Here is a 24,008-nt window from a genome sequence, read left to right on the forward strand (position 1 = left end):
TTGTTGGGATAGCTTGCTGAAAGGTTTTGGAAATCCCAGTTGATTATATCAGCTGGATCTCCCTGCCCACATGCTCATCTACCCTTTCAAAGGTTTCTGTGTTGATTCACATATAAGGCTGACTTGAATTTAATGGAATACTCTCTTTGGAAGGACATAAACTACCTGTCCTCAGTTCCCCATACCAGTTCTTTCCCAGGAGGTGTTATATATTGCGGGTTGGTCCAGTGCTCACTGGGAATTCAGAAGCCGTGGCTGTGACAGTGAGCTCCAGTCCTCTGAGCTCTGCCCCAACAGGCAGTGACTGAGACTGAACATGATGGCTTTTTACCCCTGCTCTCAACTCTTCATTGTCAGTTCATGTGGAGCTCTGCTCAGGCTCAGAATCAAGCTGCCATTTGTCTGCCCAGCTTCCTTGTTACTTTTTCTGCACATTGAATGGAAAATCAGTAGGCTAGACTGGAAATGCCAGCTACTAATGAAGACTGCTGTGTTTCCCTTCCACCGATGGGCTATTGCAGCTGCCTCTTCTCTGCTCACTGTCTGCTGCGACCTCTCTTGCCATAGGATAGTGAGAGAAGCTCCTGTTTGAGGCCTTGAGTTTCTACAATACCACTAAGGAAAGCACCACATTCAACAGATGGGCTCTCTCATCAGGAAAGAAAGATTCCCCCGGGCAGGGTAGTGTTTCAGAGGGTAGTGTGCCAGAGACTCAGCTTTTGTGGACACTGACCTGATTTACAGGAAGGAAAGGAACTGCCACAGAACTGTCACCAGCCTTCTCCAGTTTTAGTCCAAGGGGAGATGATACTCTTCACGGTCCCCCTATCTAACTAAATTAATGAAGCAAACATGGTGGAGGCTAAAGACCACCTTCTGCCAGCTTCCCAAGAAAACATAAACTCTGTTGGTTATCAGCCCTCCACAAATCTTCCTTGGAGAGTGGCCAGCAAAAGGAGCAGCTCACACCACCTGACATGTTGCACAACTGGAAACTGCTGAGGTGCTGTATGGGTAAATATAACATAAGAAGTTGTTTGGGACAGAACAGTAGGAAGGCTGAACTGGCAGGAGTCACTGTCAGGAACTATTGTCCTTAATTTCTCTTCATGTGATGTTACATTTCTATTCATGCCCCAGTGACTAAGTAATAAAGAAGGGCTAAGTAGTTATGAACCAGATAACAAAAAGCCGTACCATGACATAGGTACACAGAAGTTATAAGCCAAAGCTGTGCCCAAAAGCTAATGATGATATAGACCTAACCACTAACAAGACAAACAAAGGAAAACTGGTGCTCATAGTGCATATGCAAAGGCATATACGTTCTTTATTCTCTAGACGTTAACTTGGTTACAAAGACACATTGCAGAAGAAAGCGACTGAGAGGTTCACATTTTGTGCATCCCTCAGGTCACTTTGCTGCCCCATGACATCCTCACTCTTCCTCTTCTATCTTCTTGCCATGAAACTCCCGGCTCTTTGCTCGCAGCTTGTTGACTTGTGACTCTGCAATGTCAGCCCGCTCCTCAGCTTCTTCCAGCTCGTGCTGGATCTTGCGGAACTTGGTGAGATTGACATTGGACAGCTCCTCCTGTGCGGAGAGAGGGAGTCGGTGGTGAGGAGCCCAGGGCAGGGGTGTCACTCCTCCTGTACCCTGGCCTTGCAGGGCTGTGGCTCTTCCACCCCACTCCCACCACTGCTTACACGTAAGCCTCACACAGACCTCCTCATCCCCCCTTATTCAGGACCCCACTGTGACAAGCTTCACCAGTACTATGTCACTCTTGAGGAGCAATTTTGTCACTCGGATTTGTCATTTGTGTACTTATTCTCCCACTACTTGCTGCCCAGCTATCACTGCGACTTATTAGGTTGAGAAAGACCCTGAAGCCTTCTGCTGTTGATTACTAGCAGAGATTCATGAACTTCAGTTAACTTCAGTCAGCGGATGTAGCCCCTGGGTTTGTTTAGTCTGACGTCCTGTATAAAACAGGCTGCAGAATTTCCCTCAGTTCATCACTGACTGCTGCAGGGTGCCCAGAACTCAGCAAGGCCTCATGACACGACAGTAAAATGGTGTGGCCAAGACTGTTGTATCTTGGGAGATTCTTTCATGCCCCTTTCCTGCTATTCATACTCATCTCAATGAGCGTGCTGCCCCAATGGAAGGTGGCTCCTGCCCATTCTTCGAGCAATACTTACAGCCTCCTCAGCTTGTCTCTTGTAGGATTTCACCTTCATTTGCAGCTTGTCCACCAGATCCTGCAGCCTGAGAATATTCTTACGGTCTTCCTCAGACTAGAGTGGTTGGCAAGCAGGAAAGAGAATGAATTGTTGGTTCTGCATCATGTGAGGTTAACAATGCCCCTTGGGGATGGTGTGCACAAAATCTGACTTGCTGTGAGAAAACCCTGTCAGCCCAAGGAGGCCTCCTGCCTTACCTGGTAGGTCAGCTCCTTCACCCTCCTCTCGTACTTGCGCACGCCCTTCACGGCTTCAGCGCTGCGCTTCTGCTCAGCATCAACCTCCCCTTCCAGCTCCCGCACCTGCAATGAGCACCCCATCTTTGGAGCTTCCCTGGTGGCTACTTACGTGACGTGCTCACTCAGGCACAAATAAAAGCCCTACGCACTCTGGCCTCCAGCTTCTGGATTTGCTTCTTGCCTCCCTTCAGGGCCAACTGCTCGGCTTCATCCAGACGGTGCTGCAGGTCCTTCACCGTCTGGTCCAGGTTCTTCTTCATCCTCTCCAGGTGGGCGCTGGTGTCCTGCTCCTTCTTCAGCTCTTCTGCCATCATGGCCGCCTGATGAGAGCAAAAGGTCAAAGCCATTTTCAGGCTGGAGATGTTCTGGGGGGAAGGCACATATCTTAAGCAGTGAAAGGAGCCCCCAGCTCACATCTGTGATGGCCTTCTTGGCCTTCTCTTCAGCATTGCGGGCTTCCTGGATCGTGTCCTCCATTTCACCCTGAATTTGGGCAATGTCGGTTTCCAGCTTCTTCTTGGTGTTGATCAGGCTGGTGTTCTGTGCAACAGGAAAGACATGATTTGAACTTTTAGACCTCATGCCTCCACATCAAGAGCTAAAAGTGTGAGTATTGTTTATGAAAGTCTTTAATGCAAGAGTCCTCTTTAGAGCCGTAGCAGCAAACCAGACATGAGTGGCTGGCCGGATTGGCCATATTACAGCGTAGCACTTCAAGTGTTTACATCGTAATCACTTGCAAGATGCATAGCCATCGCATTCTGTGTTGGCCCTTGTTAATGGGATTAGTTTCCAGCAGCATGCCTGACCTGGGTATGGAGGAGCTGCACACGTTCAGTGGCATCCAGAAGCTCCTGCTCAGCCACTTTCCTCGACCGCTCCGTCTGCTCCAGGGCTGCCCGTAGCTCCTCAACTTCAGCCTGCAACAGGTTTGCTCTGCGCTCCACCATGGCCACCTGCTCCTTCAGGTCCTCCTGTGTCCTGAGAGCATCGTCCAAGTGTATCTGGGTATCCTGTAAAAGAGGCAAGAGAATTTGCAAGGTGGCAGTGTGTGCTTGGGTGCCAAAACTGTCAGCGAAGGCTCTTCTCTTTCTGTAGCTTTGCTGAACAGACCTTGAGCACTGCCTGTGTGTTTCTCAGGTTCTTTTGTGCCTCTGCAGCCACGCGGTTGGCATGGCTCAGCTGGATCTCCATTTCATTCAGGTCCCCCTCCATCTTCTTCTTCAGACGCAAGGCTTCATTCCTGCTCCTGATCTCAGCATCCAGGCTGCTCTGCATGGACTCCACAATTCTGAGGTGGTTTCTCTTCATCTGGTCAATCTCCTCATCTTTCTCTGCTATCTTCCTGTCAATCTCAGACTTCACCTGGTTGAGTTCAAGCTGGAGGCGCAGGATCTTCCCCTCTTCATGTTCCAGGGAGGCCTGGACAAGTCAGCAGGAACAGTGACTTAAACTACTGCTTCCTTTCTACGTAATCTCTTATACAGTACTTCACAAAATCTAGGCTTGCTTTCCTGCCATCTCTGCAGATAAATACTCCCATACTTTCAGTCTGGACACCATTTATTAGCACTGTGTATACCTCAGCTTCCTCCAGGGAGGCTTGGAGTTCAGATTTCTCCTGCTCAATCTGCTTCTTGACTTTCTCCAGCTCATGAATCGCCTTTCCTCCCTCGGCAATCTGCTCCGTGAGGTCGGCAATCTCCTCTGTGGGAACAAAGACCAACAGCATGGTCAGGCACAGAGCAGAATGCAAAGGGCCCTGCCACACCGAGGTGACAGGCAGCTTTGCCAACCTGCAGGCACAGACCCATACGGAAAGGTGGTAGTGGTGGATAGCGAGAAAGCCCAGCCAGGAGCAGAGGGCCAGGGACTTACGCTGCAAGTTCTTGTTCTCACGCTTCAGGGTCTCCAGGTGGTCCAAGGACTCCTCATAGGCATTCTTCATCTTAAACAGCTCCGTGCTGAGAGACCGAGACTCCTTCTGGGAGGCTTCCAGCTCAGCCTGCGTTTCCTCATACTTCTGCTTCCATTCTGCCAGGATCTGAAGAGAAACAGGACCTCAGTGTGGATGTGGCAATCAGGAGGGGATGCTCTGCCCAGGAACCCCAGGCCCGGAGCCCAAAAGACCTTGTCAAAGTTCTTCTGCTTCTTATCCAGAGCTGCGCAGGCAGCATTTGATCGCTCCACATCAATCATCAGGTCCTCCACTTCATTCTGCAGCCTCTGCTTTGTCTTTTCCAGGGAGGCACATTTGGCATTCACAGCTTCGACATGTTCCTCTGCATCCTGCAGGCGCTGTGCCAGCTTCTTCCTGGGAGGAGATAAGCACAGGTCTGGGTTAGAGCTTAGAGGGGAGCCAATTTTGCACTGTTCATGAGAGGGCAGCTCGCCACTTTGGGGGCTTTGAGCCTAGCGTTTTTCACAGTGTTTTTTCTGTTCCAAGATTGCATGCAGCCTAAAGGGTCTATCACTTCTGTGTCCTACCACCTACTGAGTATTCAGCCTGTCTTAGCCTTTCTAGCCCTAAAGGCTACAGTTGTCCTTCCAATCTGCACTTTTTCCACAGCATGCTTTTCCTCTCCCTCCCCCTCTCCCCTCTACCACAAAGACAGTATATCCCTGCCTTCGTACTACCCTTGTCCTAACCCACTCTCAGAGACTCCGGTTTCCCTTGACAGTCTCAGTCTTCTCCAGCCAATCGACATCCCACATTCCTCACATACTTGGCTTCCTCTAGCTCCTCCGTGCGCTGAATAGCATCCGTCTCGTATTTGGTTCTCCACTGGGCCACTTCGCTGTTGGCCTTGGACAGGGCACGCTGCAGCTCCCCCTTGGCTTCCTGCTCCTCCTCATATTGTTCCCGGAGCAAGTCACAGTCGTGCCGAGCAGACTGCAAGGCGTGGGCCAGGGCGTTCTTGGCCTGTGGGGACATTGGAACTGGTAACCTCAATACTTGTCTTGAGATGCCTCTTGACAGTAAAATTAGAATGAAACTCTAACTAGGCAAATGCAAAGCTGGGAGCTGATGAAGCCTTCGTCAATGTATTCTGGAGGATCAGGATGTGTTAGTGACAGGTGCTCTGGGGACAGTACTCTGCTGTTCCTGTGAATGTTTTGACGTATGTGTCTGAATCCTGTCTTAGAGAGTATCGTCAGTATCTCATGAAAGCCTTGTGGATGACTTCCTCTAGCATGACAATCATTACGTTTCCTTCCCTCTCTAGCTTATGAGTGGGGATATGTGCATTACTGGTGTTCCCTCCAGTACTACATGTGTTTGGGGAAAGATTGTTGAACCAATCTTGGATCAGACAGGATTCTCCGGACGCTTTTAGGGATGATGTAGGTTGTGGACAGTAGGGTACTTCCAGACCTTTATTTCTTCCTCTAGATGTCTCTTGAGTTCCTCAATCTGTTGGGTAAATCCTTGCTTGCCCCTAGACAGCTGAGAAATCAGAGCATCTTTTTCCTCCACCTGGCGTGAATATTCACCTGGGAAGGGTAAAGTGAAAAAAGGTAACAGGACTACTACTAATATGACAGTTTCTGCCTGTAAACCCGTGTAGTCAGGAGTGGCCTGGAGAGGTTATACCAGTTGTCACTTTGCACCCTCTGGTATGCCCATGTCATGCAGATCCTCCTATTACCCCTCAGGAAAGAAGATGTCTCACCTGATTCTGTCTGCAGACGAGCTCTTTGAGTATTGAGGTCATTGATCATGCGCTGATTCTGCTCCTCCTTAGTTTTAATCTCACTCAGCTGATCCTCCAGAGTGCGGCACATCTTCTCCAGGTTTGCCTAGATAGCAAACACAAGGAAGGAAAGGAGATGAACACCTGCACTCTGCCTTTTTCTCACAGCAGGGATTTTTTTTATGAGAATGTGGCTGGTAGGCATAGCCTGTGTGCCATACCTTGGCCCTGTGAGCATGTTCTACTGCAACTCTATACCTTGGCTTTGGAGACAGACTCCATGTTACTGGCCAAGTCGTCAATCTCCATCTTCAGCTCACTCTTCTCCTTCTCCAGCTTCTGCTTCACTCGTTGCAGGTTGTCGATCTGCTCCCCAAGCTCAGCTGTGCTGTCCGCGTGCTTCTTCCGCAGGGCGGCAGCTGTGGCTTCGTGCTGCAGCGTGGCCTCTTCGAGGTCACGGCGCATCTTCTGAAATTCTGCCTCACGCTTCTTGTTCATCTCAATCTGAGCTGTGGTAGCCCCTCCTGCTTCTTCCAGGCGCTCGCTGATCTCCTCTAGCTCCCTCGAGAGGTCAGCACGATGCTTCTCTGCTTTTGCCCGAGAGGTTCGCTCTGCCTCAATTTCCTCCTCCAGTTCCTCAATACGAGCCTGGGGAACATTAGGGGACCCTTCACACCCATGCCCTCCTCCTACCTGACCTGAGACTGGGTGAGAGAGGGGAAGGAACAAAGACTTGCCTGCAGCTCCTTGATCTTCTTCTGTAATTGCATGCCCAGGGCTTGCTCATCCTCAATTTTGCTCTGGATCTGGCTGATTTCAAAGTCTTTCCTTTGGGCAAAGCAAACCATGTCAGAGCTCAAAGGAAAAAGACAAGTGCACCAGCCCAGCACTCAGGTGCCCCACAGCCCCACTTACTTCTTCAGCTTCTCATCCAGCTGCTGCTTATCATTTTCCAAATCCATTATGCTGTCGTGGGCCAGCTTCAGGTCTCCTTCGAGTTTCCTCTTAGCTCTCTCAAGGTCCATGCGCAGTTTCTTCTCTTGCTCCAGGGACCCTTCCAGCTAAAATAAGCAAGACCATCAGTGCTCTGCTGGCTATGCTTTCCTCTACAAGTTTTTCTTTTTCATTTAGCTGCACATGTGCTTACGTCGTCCACTTGCTGCTCCAGCTTGGTCTTAGCTTTGGTCAGCGTATTGACTTTGTCCTCTTCTACCTGCAGGTCATCCAGTGTCTGCTGATGGGCCTCTTGGAGGGCTTTCTTCTCTTTTGTCAGCTTGGCAATGGTCTCGTCCAGGGCTGCCATCTCCTCTGTGAGGTTTTTCACCTGTTGATTGTAAGAAAGTGCCAAAAGTCTGTGTAGAAGACTTGACTGCTCAGTCTTTGCACTGAGAAAAAGTCACTGCAGTGACCTTTTCACTTTGCAGTGCTCAGCCAGGAGCTTGTTTTTCATTTGGGCTGCCTAGCCGCCCCGCTGTGATGCTCCTGGCATGTTCCAAACCTAGCTTTGTTCTGAGGATACCAGGCTGATGTGGGAGGCATCTGTCCCTTCACCCTTTATGTGACCCCCTGTGTGCGTACCTTGTTTTCAGTGGCATGCTTTTCCTTCTCCACTTTGGCCAGTGTTAACTCGAGGTCATCAATATCTTTCTTCAGCTCTGAACATTCATCCTCCAGTTTTCTCTTCTTGGCTGTCAGCTCGGCATTAATTTCCTCCTCATCTTCAGCCCTTTCAGTCACCTCCTTAATTTTGGCTTCCAGCTGGATTTTGGTTTTGATGAGCTGGTCACATCTTTCCTCAGCATCAGCCAAGCTATCTGCCTCCTGGTGAGGAGACACAAATTTTTATGAGTTGTAATGTTTTGAAGTTTCTCTGCTCTGTCTTTTGTATCGCTGAGTGGGCATGTATTAAAATGGGGGCTGAACCTGGCCTTCCACTCCAGCAACTGGAAGATCTTGCCCGGTGTCTACCGGGAAAGCTTGTCATCTGGAATCAACATTGATTCCAGATTTTTTGTGTCTCTAAAAATGCCTCACAGAGGCGGTAGCTTTTTCTTTTTAATTCACTCATCATGAACCTCATAATATTTGGGGAGTAAAGCCTTTGTGAGAATAATTTAGTGGAGCAAGCGGTGTTTTGTTTGGTGTGAAGAAACTGCCTTTTCCTAACTGAGTCTGAATGGAAACTATCCGTGTTTCTGAAAGTAATCAAGGCCGCCTAGTATTGCTGGATGTAGGAAAAGTGGGTCCTTCTCAGGTTTGCCTTTACTCTGTTAGACAGATACACTGCTTTGAAAGGTGAGTAGATGGAGATACTTCCCTTCCAGTTCAGAGCTCTCTGCTGTGGATTACATGTTGGCTAGTGTTACATGGCTCTTTCCTCAGACAGCAGGAATGCTGAGTCTCATGTGGGGCTGCCATGAGCCTCACCATGCCCCTGCCAGTGCCTGTTTACTCAATGTTAGAGTGCCTTAGAGTGTGTGATTTAGACTGTTTTCTACTGCACGGTAGTCAGCTTCCTGCAAGTCTCTGCTTAGGGTAAGAAGCATTCTGACTGCATAATATTCTTTTTCCAGGGACAAATGAATGGTGATACTCACTGCCTGGACTTGGAGCTGCAGGTCATTTTTCTCCTGCAGCAGGGCTACCATTTTCTCCTCCAGCTCCTTCCTCTTTGTCTCAGACTTCGCAAGCTCTTCCTTGGTTTTCTCAAACTCTTCCTTCATGTTGGCCATCTCCTTCTCAGATTCTGCACTCTTCAGCAAAGGCTTGATCTTGAAGAACAGTTTCATCCAGGACCAGTGCTTGACATTCATGAATGCACGAACATTATACTGGATACAGAAGATGGATTCCCTGAAATAAAATTCACATGGCTATTGCATAGCTTTATTGTGATGAATTTAAACTTCATCAGTCAAGTTCCATGAGAAGAAACTAAATATGAGAAATGCCTACCTCCTCTCCACCATTCTCCGATATTCCACTCTCATCAGGAAGCCCCTGCACCTGGCTTGTGTCATGGTCATAATCTCTGCTAGTTTCTCATCTCTCATCTCCTCCAGCAGACCTATCAGCCCAGCTTTGAAGAACACCTTGAGAAAGGAAATGTTGCATGGTGTCATTGTCCGGTTGTACAGAATAGAGGCACAGAGTCTTTCAGGATCCTAGTAGACTTTAATGGCCATGATCATCCTCACCTTGGGCCCCTTCCCAAACTCTCTCCCCAAGGGCCTACAAGCTTCCTATAAACTCAGCCCTGAGCATTCAATCCCCATCTCAGCTTTGTGGTATGAGTTCTGGTTTTCAGTTCAGCCACAGCCTCAGCCATACCTATGCCTGGCCATGGACTCCAGTGATCTCTACTATGACCTGCGGACTTACTTCTTGGCTTGATGTTAGACCAATCTCACTGCTGTGGATCTGTCCAGGAATTCATGAATAGTGCCTGGGCCTTGTTAGCCTACCTTTATCTGACCATGACTAATCTCGAAATCCAAAGCTTTATGGCTTCACCTCAGACCTTCGTTATTGTCACAAATCTGCCTGATGATCTGGACTCTTGGTGGAATCTGGCTACTATACTAGGGTCTTCCCCACTTGCCTTTCTTGAGTACTGTGGGGCTGGGCACTTGCTGTTTGAGGCCCCTACCCTGTTAGCTCTGTTATTGTGCTGTGCTCCCTGCCCCTGACAGAGCAGCCCGCCCTTACCACTCCCTGATAAAATTTTAACACAGGTCCTGTTTCTACCTTGGTGTGGCCAAATCTGTATTGGGTGTGGTCTACATCAATGGACCCAAGGAGCTTTTCTGAAGCCTTCTTGCTGTCCATGAACTGTCCCTCTGGAATAGCACTGGCATTAAGCACTCTGTATCTGCAAAAAAAAAAAAGAATATGAAGAAATCCCCATCAACAAAACCACCACTGTGATTGAACCCCACAGCCTTCTCAGACTGTCTCATTCACCAGTCTAATGCCTGGAGACAGCTCATCCTTTCAGAACAGGATATGGAGAGCGCTTCTAGTATTAATTCTAAGTGCAAGAGAATCCTGATCTCAGCAATGTCATATCGTCATGAAATGGTGGTGAAACATTTCTATATTGCTGCTCAGTACCAATTTGAAGTATAAAGTTTCAAGTGTGTTATGATAGTCACACACTTCAGCTTCGTCTGAATGGGGAGAAACGTGTAGCACTCTTACCTTTGTTTGAAGTCAGCATACAGGACTCTGCTGGGGAATCCTTTCCTGCAAATTCTGATCCCTTCCAGCACACCATTGCATCGCAGCTGATGCAGCACCAGCTCATGCTCCATGGCACCTAACAGATACCACCATTAGTGACTACCCTATTGTCTGATACTTGGGAGAAGAGCTTTTGTGGCTTGAGTTTTCCTCCTATTGGATCTCCTTACCAGGTGTTTTAGTTTCATTTGGGATGATGCATCGTACAAAATGGGGGTGAGTACTTCTCAGGTTAGCCATCAGCTTGTTTAAATTCTCCTGTGAGATCATGAAATGAAGTTTGTATTATTAAGCGTAAGCATTGGAAGCTTAATAGTGGATGTATCAAACTGAGTGTTTCAGGATGCAGACCTGTCTTCTCTAAAACATCTTGCAGAACTCCCAAAGGCAAACTTGGAAACTGAAAGCTCCCAGATTTTTGGTTTTGAAATTCTTTTGCAGAATAATGGTTAGCATTACTTTTCCTTGATCTCCTCATACAAATACAGAGCTGCCATCTCACAACTTTCCTTCCAGCTGGTATTTCTTGTAGTATTTAGTTGGGCATTTTAAGTGGATGAGATGTACTCTCGGTTAAGTGTGACTAGTGTCTGATTTGGCAGCTAAATAAGTTCTTTTTAAATGGATGGAATATTTGTACAGCCCATATAAATTGACTTTTTTAGTAGTAATTCAATCTCCCTGAATATCTCCACCTCAGCCAAATGGAAACCTTGAAAACATAACTGAAAACTGACCTCTAAATTCATTAATTTTATTTAATTTAACATTCACTGTCTTTCCTCACTGAAACTAAAACATTGCCCTACAATCTTACAATCTCAAGGCATTTTTTTTGCTTTTGGTGTTTGATCTCTTATTTTCAAATTCTACAATGAGACAATACTGAAAATCTTCATAGCTACATAAAACAGGTATGGGAAATATCTCTGAAGTCTCCAGGGAAGATTTTAAGGAAGTTCAGCTGATTTATTATTCACTGCTAGTCTAAGTAGGTGAAGTTCACCCTTTGGAGATTTTTAGAAAATATTCAGAGATGGTAATAGCAAAATGAAGGCATGTGGAAGAAATCAGACAAAATATAAGGATGCAGTACCAATAGTTAGTTGGAAAAAAGTCTAAGGCAATTGCCTAGGGAGTTCCAGGAGGCTGACAATATCATTCTGCCCCCTGAAATAAAAGGAAGACCATGCATGCATTCAGGTAGAGTTTTTATGGTGTTCTAATGGGATAATTCTGTAATTTCCAAGGATAGCAAGGGAAGGATTTTCAAGGATGACAAGAGCTATGACCCAAACTGAAACACACATTTCAGATTCTGAATAAAATTGCTTTCCATCTTCAAAGAGATAATGAATTCTGTACTTACCCGGAAAAGAGCTGAGACAGTCTGGAAAGAAGAACCCTTCTTCTTGCCACCCTTTTTGCCACCACCGCCAGCCTCTGCAAATGGAAGAAAAGAAAAAAATATTAAAATATGGATATTGCATATTGGAGACTACAGAACACAAAACAACTTTAAATGTTTAGTGTTTACTGCTTTAATTCTGTGTCAACATTGTCCCACACGCAAAATACAATTTTCACAGAGCTGACCTGCATCTGCTCCACCATAGCTGGCAAAGAGTAAGGCCAGTGTCTTCACAGATGATTTCTGGTACAACCCAATGACAGTTTCATTCAGGGGGTCTTTGTTCTTCTCCAGCCAGCCAGAGATGTTGTAGTCTACTGTGCCAGCATAGTGCACCAGGGAGAAGTGGGCCTCAGCCTTGCCTTTGGCAGGCTTGGGCTTCTGGAAGTTGCTGGACTTGCCCAGGTGCTGGTCATAGAGCTTGTTCTTGAAAGAGGTGTCAGTTGCCTTGGGGAACATGCACTCCTCTTCCAGGATGGAGAAGATGCCCATGGGCTGGAAGGTACCACAAGAAGTGACAGTGAAAAATGATAATGATGTGAAGCGTGTGTTACCAACATCAAAGGTACCGGTGTGTTACTGGTAGCATCTCAGCCTGGATAAGGGCCCAAGTTTGTCACGAGTTGCCCTCAGCCAGGGAGCTTAGTTCTGCCTTCCCCTGCCTTCCTGCAGCCTGTCTTCATGGAACTGGTAAGAATGTCTGTCTGGTTCAGGTTAGAATTGGGAGTAGAATTGGAGGGAGAAGTGGTAAACAGAAAAATAATTGGGAAGACAGCTACAGGAGACCCAGCTGTTATGGGAAGTCAGGCGAGGCAACATTTATTTCCCAAATTTGTGTGGGGAGTTCTGATTTGAGTCTTCAGAGGAAAAAGGAAAGGAGAGTGACTCCAGTTTGTTTTAAAGAAGTCTGTTGGTGGGAGTCCAGGCTATCTTTTCCATGCTTGAAGACCAGGTAATGCAGGATTCATGACAGAGATTTGAGTTTCCTAATTTCTCTTCCCCAGACTAAAATAAATGCCAGTGCAAAATATCTTGTTTCACTGACACTGAATGTCTGGCTGTGAGTTCTTTCCGAGCTGAATCTGGCTCAGTAACATCACAGAATTCCAAGACACATTGTACACTTGTATGGAAAAGGTACCTTCTCAATGAGCTCAATGCAGGCAGCCAAGTCCATCCCAAAGTCAATGAAAGTCCATTCAATTCCTTCTTTCTTGTACTCTTCCTGCTCCAGCACGAACATGTGGTGGTTGAAGAACTGTTGCAGTTTCTCGTTGGTGAAGTTGATGCACAGCTGCTCAAAGCTGTTGAACTGCCCAAAGGAAGGAGAGGTGCACAGGTTCTCAAAGTGTGGCAAACACCCCAGGGTTTTGCTAGCATTCTCCTAACAGAGCGTTCCACTGTTTGATGTTCCCCAGCTGAAACACCACTCCTAAGTGTACTGTAACAGTGTGTGTTTCCTTAGCAGGACTTCTATTGTAAAATTCACTGTCCTCAAAGGATTTCATTATTATTACTTTTGAAATCAAGATAAAAGTAACAATTCTCTTTTATTGTGCTACTCAAATCAAATCCTTCAGTAACCTTAGCTGCAGCATTGTGTAGGTGTCTCAGCCCTCTGACCTCCCAGAGAGTGGAAACCTCCTCAGTGTCCCACCCAAGAATTTCTCTGCCCTCAGATCAACAATCCAGGGTTTTCTCTGCTCTGACACATGAGTCCTAGCATCATCACTGCACGCACAACACAGGAAACATGCTGTGAACTTTCCCATAGCACTATCCTTTCCTTGACTCTTCCAAGAGCGTCCATACCTTTGGCCCACATCTGTGTGAGCCATAGTCCCAGAGCTGTCTCTTTGTTTGCAAAGACTAAGACCTTTGCAAGCTCAAGGGCCTCTGAGACCATTTGCAGAAAGCAGAGCTTTCTTCTACCTGTTGACGTTAGAATCAAAGTGTTTGTTAGTAAAGCCATTTGAGGGTGCTACTGTGACAGAGAAGAGGGAGGGGTTTCTAGAAAACTGCAGATGAGGAGGATGAACTGAATCTTCTTAAAAAGAAGCATGTTTCTGAGTCCTCATGACCCCTCCTTGCCCCTCCCTTGACTATGGTGCCAAATCCGTGTTCCTTACGTCAAAGATCTCAAAGCCAGCAATGTCCAGGACACCAATGAAGTACTGTCTGGGTTGCTTGGTATCCAGCTGTTGGTTGATGCGAATAACCATCCACAAGAACATCTTCTCATAGACAGCCTTTGCCAAGGCACCAACTGCGTTGTTCACCTAAAGTAGAGAAGAAAGGACTGGAGTTACCTCCTAGGGTCAAAGAAGAATGCTCAAGTACTCTTTCAAGCCATGTATTTTCAGCCTCCAGATTTTACCTGTTCCACAGTTTGACCTTTGGTCACAAATTCATTCCCAACCTTGACTCGAGGATAACACAGGGCTTTGAGCAGGTCAGCTGAGTTAAGGCCCATCAGGTAGGCAGCCTTGTCAGCCACTGAAGAGGGAGAGAGAGGGAGAGAGACGGAGAGAGAGAGGTATTTATCTTTGGGCAATGGCTAGTACTTGGTCAGTGTGAACAACTCTGCTCTTCATGTTCTAGAAACGGAAAAGCATTGGTCTGGTCTCATACAGAAGGTCTGGGAAGGAATGTAAATTCTGGAAGCTAATGATGGCCGCCTTTGAAAGCAAGAACAGGTATGGCTTGGATAGGAATAGCATGAATCTGGAATTTCCCAGAAGAACTCCAAAAGCCTCTGGGAATACATAGGGCATGCATGCAGCACATTCCTTTTCTGTGGAAAGTGGCTTTCTGCATAACAAAGAATACAGGATTTATTTCACAAAAAATACGATTGCACGTCATGGTGACTTAGTGGTTGAAGGTCTTACAGAGACAGTGGTATCCTGCATTGAAGTTGAAGTTCCCCCTTTCCGGCTGTGTGTGCCTGGGCAGTATCCATTGGATAAAATAATGGTGTTTCCCATGATCAAGGAAGCACCTCTGCAGTTAGATAGACAATGAATAAAGATGCATTTCCTCAGTGCTTTATGTGGTGACTCAGGGCAGCAAATGCCTGTCTTTGGAGGCTAACATATCATCTCTGCAAACAGAGAAGTTCTTTGAACAAGACAGTTGCTGAATTTGCTGATACCTTCTGTGCCATCCGGCTCTGCCTGCTCCTCTCGTTGTTTCTGCTTGAATTTCAGGTTCCCGTAGTGCATGACAGCCCCTGTCAGCTTGTAGATGGCAGTCTTCTCATCAGCGGTGAAGCCCAGGATGTCAATGGCACTCTGCAGTTGAAACAATGAATTCAAATACGTGTCCTTAGTAGGTCACCTATATTACCTTCAAGACATGTACAGTAGGTACCTTTTTCCTGTGTTACTTACATCTGTAGCCATGAGCTCCTCCTGGTCATCGATACTGGGAACAGTGACCTCACCTTGACTCACATAGTGGTAATCATAAGGGTTGGTGGTAATGAGGAGCATGTCTGAAAGCAGGAAGAGGCAAGGCACAGGCTTAGTTTTGCCAACCAGGTAATAGAGGGAACTGTTGCTCAGTGGTCATCCTCAAAAAGACATAATGATCCCTCCTACCAATTAGCTCCGGCTTCTTGTTGGACATGATTTGATAAAATATGTGGTAGCTTCTTTCTGCCTTGAGCTGGAAAGTGACTCTGGACTTCTCCAGCAGATCTGTCAAGGAAGGTAGAAGGAGTTAGGCACAGGAAGGCACATTGAGGTGGGTCTTTAGGAAGGAATGGGATCAGGCCAGGAGAGTCTCTTACAAGTTTCAATGTCAGCAGAAGCCAGTTTGCCTGTAGCTCCAAAGTGGATTCTGATGAATTTGCCCTGTTAAGGAGAAGCAGCAGCATTTCAGCCCGGATGGGTTCTTTTGACATCTCCTTTATGTGGAATACTGCTAGGGCCGTCACTTATTTTGTAATGAGAGGGAGAGATTTTGTCCAAAGCCACAACTTACAAAGCGTGAGGAGTTGTCATTCCTCACGGTCTTGGCATTTCCAAAGGCCTCCAGCAGTGGGTTGGCGCTGATGATTTGATCCTCAAGCGTTCCCTGCAGGATGATCATTATTGCAGGTTTTCATTTGCAAAAATCATGTCAGGAACAGAGGAAAACATTGATTCAGGCTAGTATGTATTAATTAATGATTTCATTCTCAAACGTTCCCTACAGGATGGTAATTATTCGGTTACAGTGTTTAGCTGACATGGCAATTACCTGCCAAGTGTTCAGTCTGTTCTTCCTGACTCACCTGCATTTTGCCTGACTGCTCCTCCTTCTTCTTCTCCCCACTCGCTGCAATTGTTGCAAAGTACTGGATCACACGCTTTGTGTTCACAGTCTTCCCTGCACCGGATTCTCCGCTGTCAAACCAAAGACAGAAGCAGAGAGCGTGTGGTCAGGCAGGAGGTCCCCTGGCACGGGGCAGCCCCGCGGGGACCCGAGCAGGGAGTGTACATACGTGATCAGGATCGACTGGTTCTCGCGATCTGTGAAGGAGGTAGAAACAAAGAGATGATTAGTATGTGTCATGGATATCCTGGATAAAAATATTGCTGGGACTTTTAGAAGATGCACTGTCTGGAGGCAGCTCCTTCCTTTCATAAACCTGTGTGCCTTCACCCCAATTCCTTTTGAACGTTTTAAAGTTGGGAAACTGACATGTCAACACTGATGTGGATGTCCGGTGTAGTATATGTGCTTCTCTCTCTGCGTATTCTCTTCATGTCAAGCTGCTCATCTTCTTTATGAAAAGGATTCCAACTAAGCAGTATTTTTGTAGAGTTACTGATTAATTGAACTATCTGTAAGCTAAAGTGAACGGAGCAGGTGCTTCTCATAAACTTTATAACATAGGAACAACCACCCCTGACCAGTCCATGGGCCCTCCTAGATGTTTTTTTCTGTCAGTGGCCAATTGATTGTTGCCTAAAGAAAATCACAAAAACATCATAAGCATGTAGTAGCCTTTTACCAGCATACTCTCCCACACTCTAGACTATTGAAATTTTGGTACTTCCAGAGCTAGATGATGATGTTTTTGTGTGTAACAGCCTGGGCTGAGTTTGCTTTCCAGAATTTTGTCTGGTTGCTTTTTTAATCCATGCTCGGTTCTTTGGGTGTTGCTTCAACTTTATTCCCCCAGTCTGCTCTTTTTTTGAACCACTTATTGTGTGAAGGAAAAAAAAATGCAGCTGGTGCTGAGCTTGTTTTTTTGTCTGCTCTTTCCTTGTCTATTCATCTTCTCCATGCCATGGATAATTTTATAAAAAGTAGCACAAATCATTTGTCTAGAACTACCTGAGCAGATGTCCTGCCATATCTTTTGGAAACCTTTTCATCTTTGTCTTGACCTGTTCCGTTTCTACTGTATTCTATTTTTGCAAAAGGAAGTGCAGAAATGCATCCAGTACACAAGGTGCAGACATTCCTTGGGTAACCACCATGATATAATGATATTTTCTCTTTCGGTCTCTATTTCTTGCTCAGTGATCTCAACTTGTTATTTTGTAGATTTCTGATCACTGAGCCAAAATTTTTTGAAGCTGTATTAAAGGATATCTATAACAGAAGCAGTAGTTGTCAGCAATGAGCCCATCTTTTGGGTTTTTTTTCCTATGTCCATTGTTTTACATTCTTGTTGACCAAACTTTGTTGCCACATCACTGAATAATAATTTGATCATTTAATGTCACAAAGTCCCTCTGAAATTCTTCACTGTTAGACTTCATCTTTACTGGCCTGAAGGACTTAGTCAAATCAGAAAGATTGTCATCATTTCCAGATCATTTTAAAAAATGTTTGAACAACAGAAGTCCCAGAACAGATCCCAGTGAGACTTCATTGATAAAATCTTGGCACTATGAAAAACTGAAAAAAACTATGTTTACATGTTGTCCTTTTTCTTAACCAGTTCTTTTTGAACCTTCTCAATTCTATAGCTGGTAGTGAATGTAAGCGTAAAAATTACGTCAAGAATAGCTGCTTTATCAACTGTATTGAAGATCTTTGTTGAATTCATATGGGTTACTTGACCAGCTCTCCTTTGTTAAAAAAAAACCAGTAGTTTTGTAAGGCAAGACTTCCCTTTAAAAAAAATGCATCTTTTTTTCTTGGTAAGTCACATATATTCACATGCCCAGTAGCTGCCTTGTTTAGAAATTGCTTGGCAGTTTGCCTTTTACAAAAATCAAGCTTACTGTTATGCTGTTCCTTAAAACCTCCCTCACAACTCTTTTAAAAAGTTAGAGTAACACTTGCCGTTTTCCAGGCAATTGTCAGTGAGAATTTTTGACCTGTAGAGTTCCACTGGCATGCCTGGTTGAATTCTGTCCTGGCAATTGCTAGTGTTTATTTTATTGTTGGTTTTCTTTAAGGACACTTCATTCAGAAGAAGTTTCCCTCTGATGAATCCCACTGTAAGGAGGAGTTCCAGAAATGAGTACTTCCCACACTGCTTTAAGGTAAACAAATGAAAATCTCATTTACTTGTTCTGATATGACATTCTATTTTCCAAGTTGTCTTTTTAAATTTGTGACTTGTGTCAGTACAGACTCCACAGTCTCATCTTAAGCCCTTCTGCTCCTTATATGTATAGAAAAAAGCATTAAGTTTTAATGCATGGCTGCAAGTTTTTCTCAAACCTTTAATTTTGCATGCCTCTTGTGTTTTCACAGTTAACTAGCCAGAGTTTATGTTTTGAAGAAAGTCTATGTGCGTTTAATAATCCACCTAACAGCGTGTGCTAACTGGACTGGCTTTCAGAGAAAGTGCTTTTTGCCGGCTGATTTACATTTGTTCTAGGCCTCTAGGATGGCATTTTCCAATAATCTGCATGCTATCTGAAGAGACTAAGCCATTAGGTAACTAATCCTAGTGGAAAAGTCCGGGTTTGCCTTCACCAAGTTCCTGCACATCTCTTGAAGGTGTCAGGAAGAGTAAATGTATGATGACTTACGTAAATACTGCCAGGATAAGACACAGTAAACAAACATCAATTTATTATTGTTCCATTTTCATAGTATTCTCTTCCAATCAACTTTCTTACCGCTCTGAATACTACAGAAATAAGAGGGGAGGGAACAAGATTTACTTTAACAAATTAAACTATGCCTCTCTTTGTTTAATATTTTTCTGACTGATCTGCTCTTTCTTGAAAGTCTGGAGATTTAGACAATGCTAGAAAAGTTTTCACTATCCTTCTTCCTTATTGGTGCCATTTATATTAATGAATGGAAAAGAAGAAATTGTTTCCGAGATGGGGGGAGGAAGTATCAATATTCCCAGCAGGTTTCACTGTAATGTCTGACTAAGACTGCTTCCTGAGTCTTTGTAAAACCACCATAGGAAGCATCGGCTTCGATGTTGAATCTCCTTTCCCTTTACACCCAATCTTGTTTACAGAACTCCACCCTAGTGACTTTCAGTCCTGCAAAGCAAATCATTCAAAGAACAATCCTCTCAGCTAACAAAACACCAGAACTTTAAAAGTTTATCCAAATTTCTTTGAAGGAAAATCTGACAACGTATTCAGCATTAAACCATATCCTTCCAAATATCTTGGACAGTAAATTCTAATGTTGTTTGTTAGAAACATGATCTCAGTGATGGTATCCAGTGAAGAAAATAATTCCAGTGATGAGAGGACTTCTGTCCTCCCGACACCATTAAACTGAACTATTTTGCAGTGAAAAGACTTCTTTTCTCCTCTGTGAGTGTTCACAGTCAGATAATTTTAAAGAAAACCAAGCAACTCACCCGTCAGCATGAACTGATAGGCATTGTCAGAGATGGAGAAGATGTGTGGAGGGGCCTCCTGGCGCTTCTTGCCTCGGTAGGCCAACACCACCTCCGGGTTGTACACCGGCAGCCACTTGTAGGGTTGACAGTGACGCAGAAGAGACCTGAGTAGGTCTGCGAGGAAGGGAGACGGCACGTTGGCTTCCACTTAGCCTGGCAGAGCAGTTCCTCCTAGCTACCCAGAGGAGGACTGCTGCTGCTACTTACGTAGATCATCCAGGCTGCATAACGCTCTTTGAGGTTGTACAGCACAGCGGGTTCGTGGAGGTGGGTCATCATGGCCATGTCCTCGATTTTATCGTACTTGGGAGGGTTCATGGAGAAGATTTGATCTTCCTTCACAGTTAGGGTCTGTCAGGTGAAGAAAGAGATGCACGTACATCAGCTAAGAGCTGAGACTGAGGATTACATACAGTTTTTAAGCCTTGTTTTTTACTCACTTCTCCTGCTTCAGACTTGACAGTGACCTTCCCTGATTCCCTACTCTGGATCGTCCCTTTCACAAAGGATTCCTTAGGATGCACCACAAAGACGGATGACTTGGCATCAAAAGGCTTGTTCTGGGCCTCAATTCTCTCCTTTTCCGATTTTCGGAGATAAGGAGCTGCCTCCCCAAAGACAGCCATCTCAGAATCCGACGATGCCATGTCTGCACTTATACAGGAGGCACAGTCAGCAGAGTACTCTGTAGGAAAGAAGATATGTTGAGTCAGTGAGTGAACAGCTTTATGTGAAAGAGAGGAAATCTCTCACACTTTGATCTCTTCAAATATTTACGTAGATACAAACAAGTCAAAAGTTGGTTTTAAACTTCGCAGTCTTGGCTGAAAATACTTGTCTGTTTTTCTGAAATTAATCCTTAGACATCTAGCTATGTAACAAAGTATAGAACAGTTCTTCAGTTTTTCAGTATTGTAGCACAGTTTAGCAGTATTACTTCAACTTTGTGAACTCTAGTGATTTTGGACATTGCCATAACAGAGACTTCATATTAAATAAGTCTCTGATTATTTTTTTTTTAATACTACCCAAAAGTCTCTGAGAGACTTCCTTGTCTGATAACAAATAGTGGCTTTTCACTGGAAAATTTACTTGCTATGGACGATTCATCTTGCATTGTGACAGATATAAATGTCACTATTGCCTAGTCTGCTTTCTAGAAATCTTAAACTGTTGGATTTCTTCCTGTTCCTTGAAAGTTGGTAAATTTTGTTATTAATTCTGGTGGCAGAGGCTGGAAGTCAGTCACTGCTGTTTGGAAACATAGCAACTCATTTTGTGTTGCACAGATATCCAGAGATAATATGTAAGCTGAAGGAAAAAACGCTGCCTTCAAACCTAGAAAAAAATCACTGGTGATAGAGACAGTCCCTGAACAAAATGGATATCCAAGGCTTATAGGAAGTTAAATGGAATAAAAAGGTATATGCTTTGCCCAGAAGTTCACAGGAGCCATACACTTACCTTGAAATTTTCTGTCAATACCGGGCACAGCACTCCAAAGAGACTTTTATAGAGTCTGGTATGCAGATGCTCTGGATGTTTCCTTTTCCTTCAGTCAAAATATATTTTGGCAAACCATCTTTGGCAAAACATTGTCTGGCAAACTTAACTAATGGCATAATTGTCATTTGATTTGACTAGATATAATTAGAAATGTTTTACATCTTACCATTCCTGTGGATACATTTCCTATAAATAGTCTGACAGGGCTATTAATAAGGGAATCTTAACTAGTCAAGGCACTTAAAGAACTTGGATGTAGAATTTACAGGTTCCTCTACTGTGTCTACTGATAACTTGATCTTTGACCCAGATGAGATTCTTTGGCATTTCTGTACTGCAACTATTCCAGACGTAAAATGGGAATAATACGATATATCTTGTGCACATGGTCCTGTGAATTTAGGGATTGCCTTTACAGCATTAGAAAAGACAATTTTACAAAAGACAAATCATGACTAAATGTCATTCAGTAATTCATTATATGTTATATTGAAAAGGGGAAAACCAGACACATATTGTGGGCCATGACTTTGACTGCAACAGCACTAGATACAAAGAGACAGCAAATCAGAATACAAGTTCAAGTTTGGACACGGAATTCGTGCCTAGAGTGTAGAAGGTGACTCCTTAGCTATAAAAAGAAACAAATAGCTATGCAAGCAAATCTGCACTTGGTATTTTGCAGAAATTGAAAAATTCAAAATGTGCATACTAGAGGACTGTTCACTGTTCCTGTAGTCAGTCATAACTGATATTAAAGAATGGTCTTACCAAGACTTAAACAAACAAAATACTCATGGTACCTCATACCTGAAAAGAAGAAAATTATATTGCTTTTTTCCAAAATATGTCTGGTTTTCAAAGATTCAGTGTTTTTGTTGCACACCTTATATAGAAGAAATGTGTAATGTTTAATTACTAGCACTTTTATTAATAGGGAATTGAGATGCAGCCCAAGACAAAGAAACAATTACATATTTTTTCTAAACATTACTGTTGAAAGATAGGGTACACACAAAAATGCATTAGATACAGACCTGAGTAAGTATAAATGTATAATATTTAGTAGCTAGCACTAAAGTAATTAACAAAGATTTTGCTATACCTCCACATTTAGTACAGATTTTTAAGAACGTGATAGAGTCAAAAATGCAAAGTAACCTTCTAAACAGCATACGTCTGTTCCTCACATGTGTACCCACTGTCAACATATATCAAGCAATATCTTCAACCAAGTCAGGAAGCAGGGGAGGTCCCTGTAGCCCTTCACTACCTACAACTCCAAAAAACCCCGACCTCTCCACCCAAACTCAGCTATACACACAATCAATCACACACACACAGCATACAGTCTGAGATCCTCTGCACTTGGATACTGCACTCAGTCCAGCACTCCCATCCCATCCCAAATATCTCGCACACTTACACATTCATACAGTTCCAGCCACAAAAGCTGTCAACACAGTGCTGCCTGTATCAGAGCACTAGAGGTGGTAGGCAGTCCTGTACAATGCTGATACTCTGAGAAAGGGGGAATTTGCTGGTAGTCCTGGAGAGTGACTGATCGAGTTCTAGGAAAAGGGCACTGTCACTTGAGCTGCTTCAAACACCGTGAGTTCTAAACACGCCCTTCTCCTGGTTGTTGGCATTTTGGTTATTAAAAGGGCTCAGTGAATAACACAGGGGCAAGGTCAGAAAAATGATGCCTGTGATCCAAAGCAATATCCAGCGTCAAGCACTGGCCTGTGCATGAAGAGCATTTTCCAAGGAGGGCTCTGGCACCGCAGCACCCACTGTTTTGGCGTTCAAACCCAGAGCTCACCCCTGGGCTCCCTGCGCAGGGCATGGGGAGGCTGATGGAAACACCCCATGCCCTGCCCAGGAGGAGCCCAGAAACAACCAGTGGGAAATGGTGAGCGCAGGTGTGCACCTGAAGTCTTGCCTCTCTGGGCAATCTGTGACTCCCATGGACATGCAGAAGGTAGAGGATAGAATCATAGAATGGTTTGGGTTGGAAGGCACCTTAAAAAGATCATCTAGTGCAACACCCCCTGCTGTGGGCAGGGATATCTTTGACTGGATCAGGTTGCTCAAAGCCCCATCCGACCTGAGCTTGAACACTTCCAATGATGGGGCATTCCCAAATTCTGGGGCCAATCTGTTCCAGCATCTCACCAGCCTCATCTTAAAACATGTCTCCCTTAAACCCAACCAGAATCTACCTTCTTCAGTTTAAAAACTTTGCCCCTTGTCCTGTTGCTACAGGCCTTGCTAAAAAGCCCTTCTCCATCTTTCTTATAAGCCTCCTTTAAATATTGAAAGGATGCGATACGGTCTCCTCAGAGCCTTCTCATCTCCAGGCTGAGCAGGCCCAACTCTCTCAGCCTTTCTTCGTAGGAGAGGTGTTCCAGTCCTTGGACCATTTTCTGGCCCTCCTCCGCACCTGCTCAAGCAGGTCCATGTCTTCTTCGCACTGGGGGCCCCAGAGCTGGATACAGTACTCCAGGTGGGGTCTCATGAGAGCAGAGTAAAAGGGAGAATCACCTCTCTCTGCAGGGCTGCTCTCAATCCAGTCATCCCCCAGTACATACTGATAGTGGGGACTGCCCTGACCCAGGTGCAGGACCTTGCGCTTGGCCTTGTTTAAGTTCATCAGGTTCACATGGGCCCACTCTTCAAGCCCATCAAGGTCCTTCTGGATGGCAGCCCTTCCCACTGGTGTATCAGCTGCACCACTCAGCTTGGTGTCATCTGCAACCTTGTTGAGGGTGCACTCCATCCTACTGCATACGTCATTAATGAAGATATTAAATAGTATTGATTCTGGTATGAACCCTTGA

The 24,008-nt window shown here is 45.0% G+C and overlaps 1 protein-coding gene across 1 annotated transcript; it reads right to left on the bottom strand.

Moving 5' to 3' along the window:
* Positions 1 to 1,298: 1,298 nt before the first annotated feature.
* LOC115342329 (myosin heavy chain, skeletal muscle, adult-like) lies at positions 1,299 to 20,347 on the bottom strand. Its single transcript, XM_030016460.2, is given in 39 exon segments — positions 1,299 to 1,594; positions 2,206 to 2,301; positions 2,445 to 2,549; positions 2,636 to 2,806; positions 2,901 to 3,026; positions 3,296 to 3,499; positions 3,600 to 3,908; positions 4,069 to 4,193; positions 4,365 to 4,530; positions 4,617 to 4,800; positions 5,213 to 5,409; positions 5,863 to 5,981; positions 6,161 to 6,287; positions 6,440 to 6,829; positions 6,919 to 7,009; positions 7,097 to 7,242; positions 7,329 to 7,505; positions 7,760 to 8,002; positions 8,779 to 9,034; positions 9,137 to 9,273; positions 9,929 to 10,052; positions 10,382 to 10,499; positions 10,594 to 10,681; positions 11,793 to 11,866; positions 12,020 to 12,329; positions 12,976 to 13,146; positions 13,964 to 14,113; positions 14,212 to 14,330; positions 14,989 to 15,127; positions 15,227 to 15,330; positions 15,437 to 15,535; positions 15,628 to 15,691; positions 15,822 to 15,914; positions 16,114 to 16,225; positions 16,324 to 16,351; positions 19,621 to 19,746; positions 19,749 to 19,776; positions 19,870 to 20,013; positions 20,103 to 20,347. Coding segments are annotated over 39 exon segments (5,823 nt in total). The 5' UTR covers positions 20,310 to 20,347; the 3' UTR covers positions 1,299 to 1,438.
* Positions 20,348 to 24,008: the final 3,661 nt, after the last annotated feature.

The sequence above is a fragment of the Aquila chrysaetos genome, chromosome 5, assembly GCF_900496995.4.
Source record: "Aquila chrysaetos chrysaetos chromosome 5, bAquChr1.4, whole genome shotgun sequence".
Taxonomy (NCBI): Eukaryota; Metazoa; Chordata; class Aves; order Accipitriformes; family Accipitridae; genus Aquila; species Aquila chrysaetos.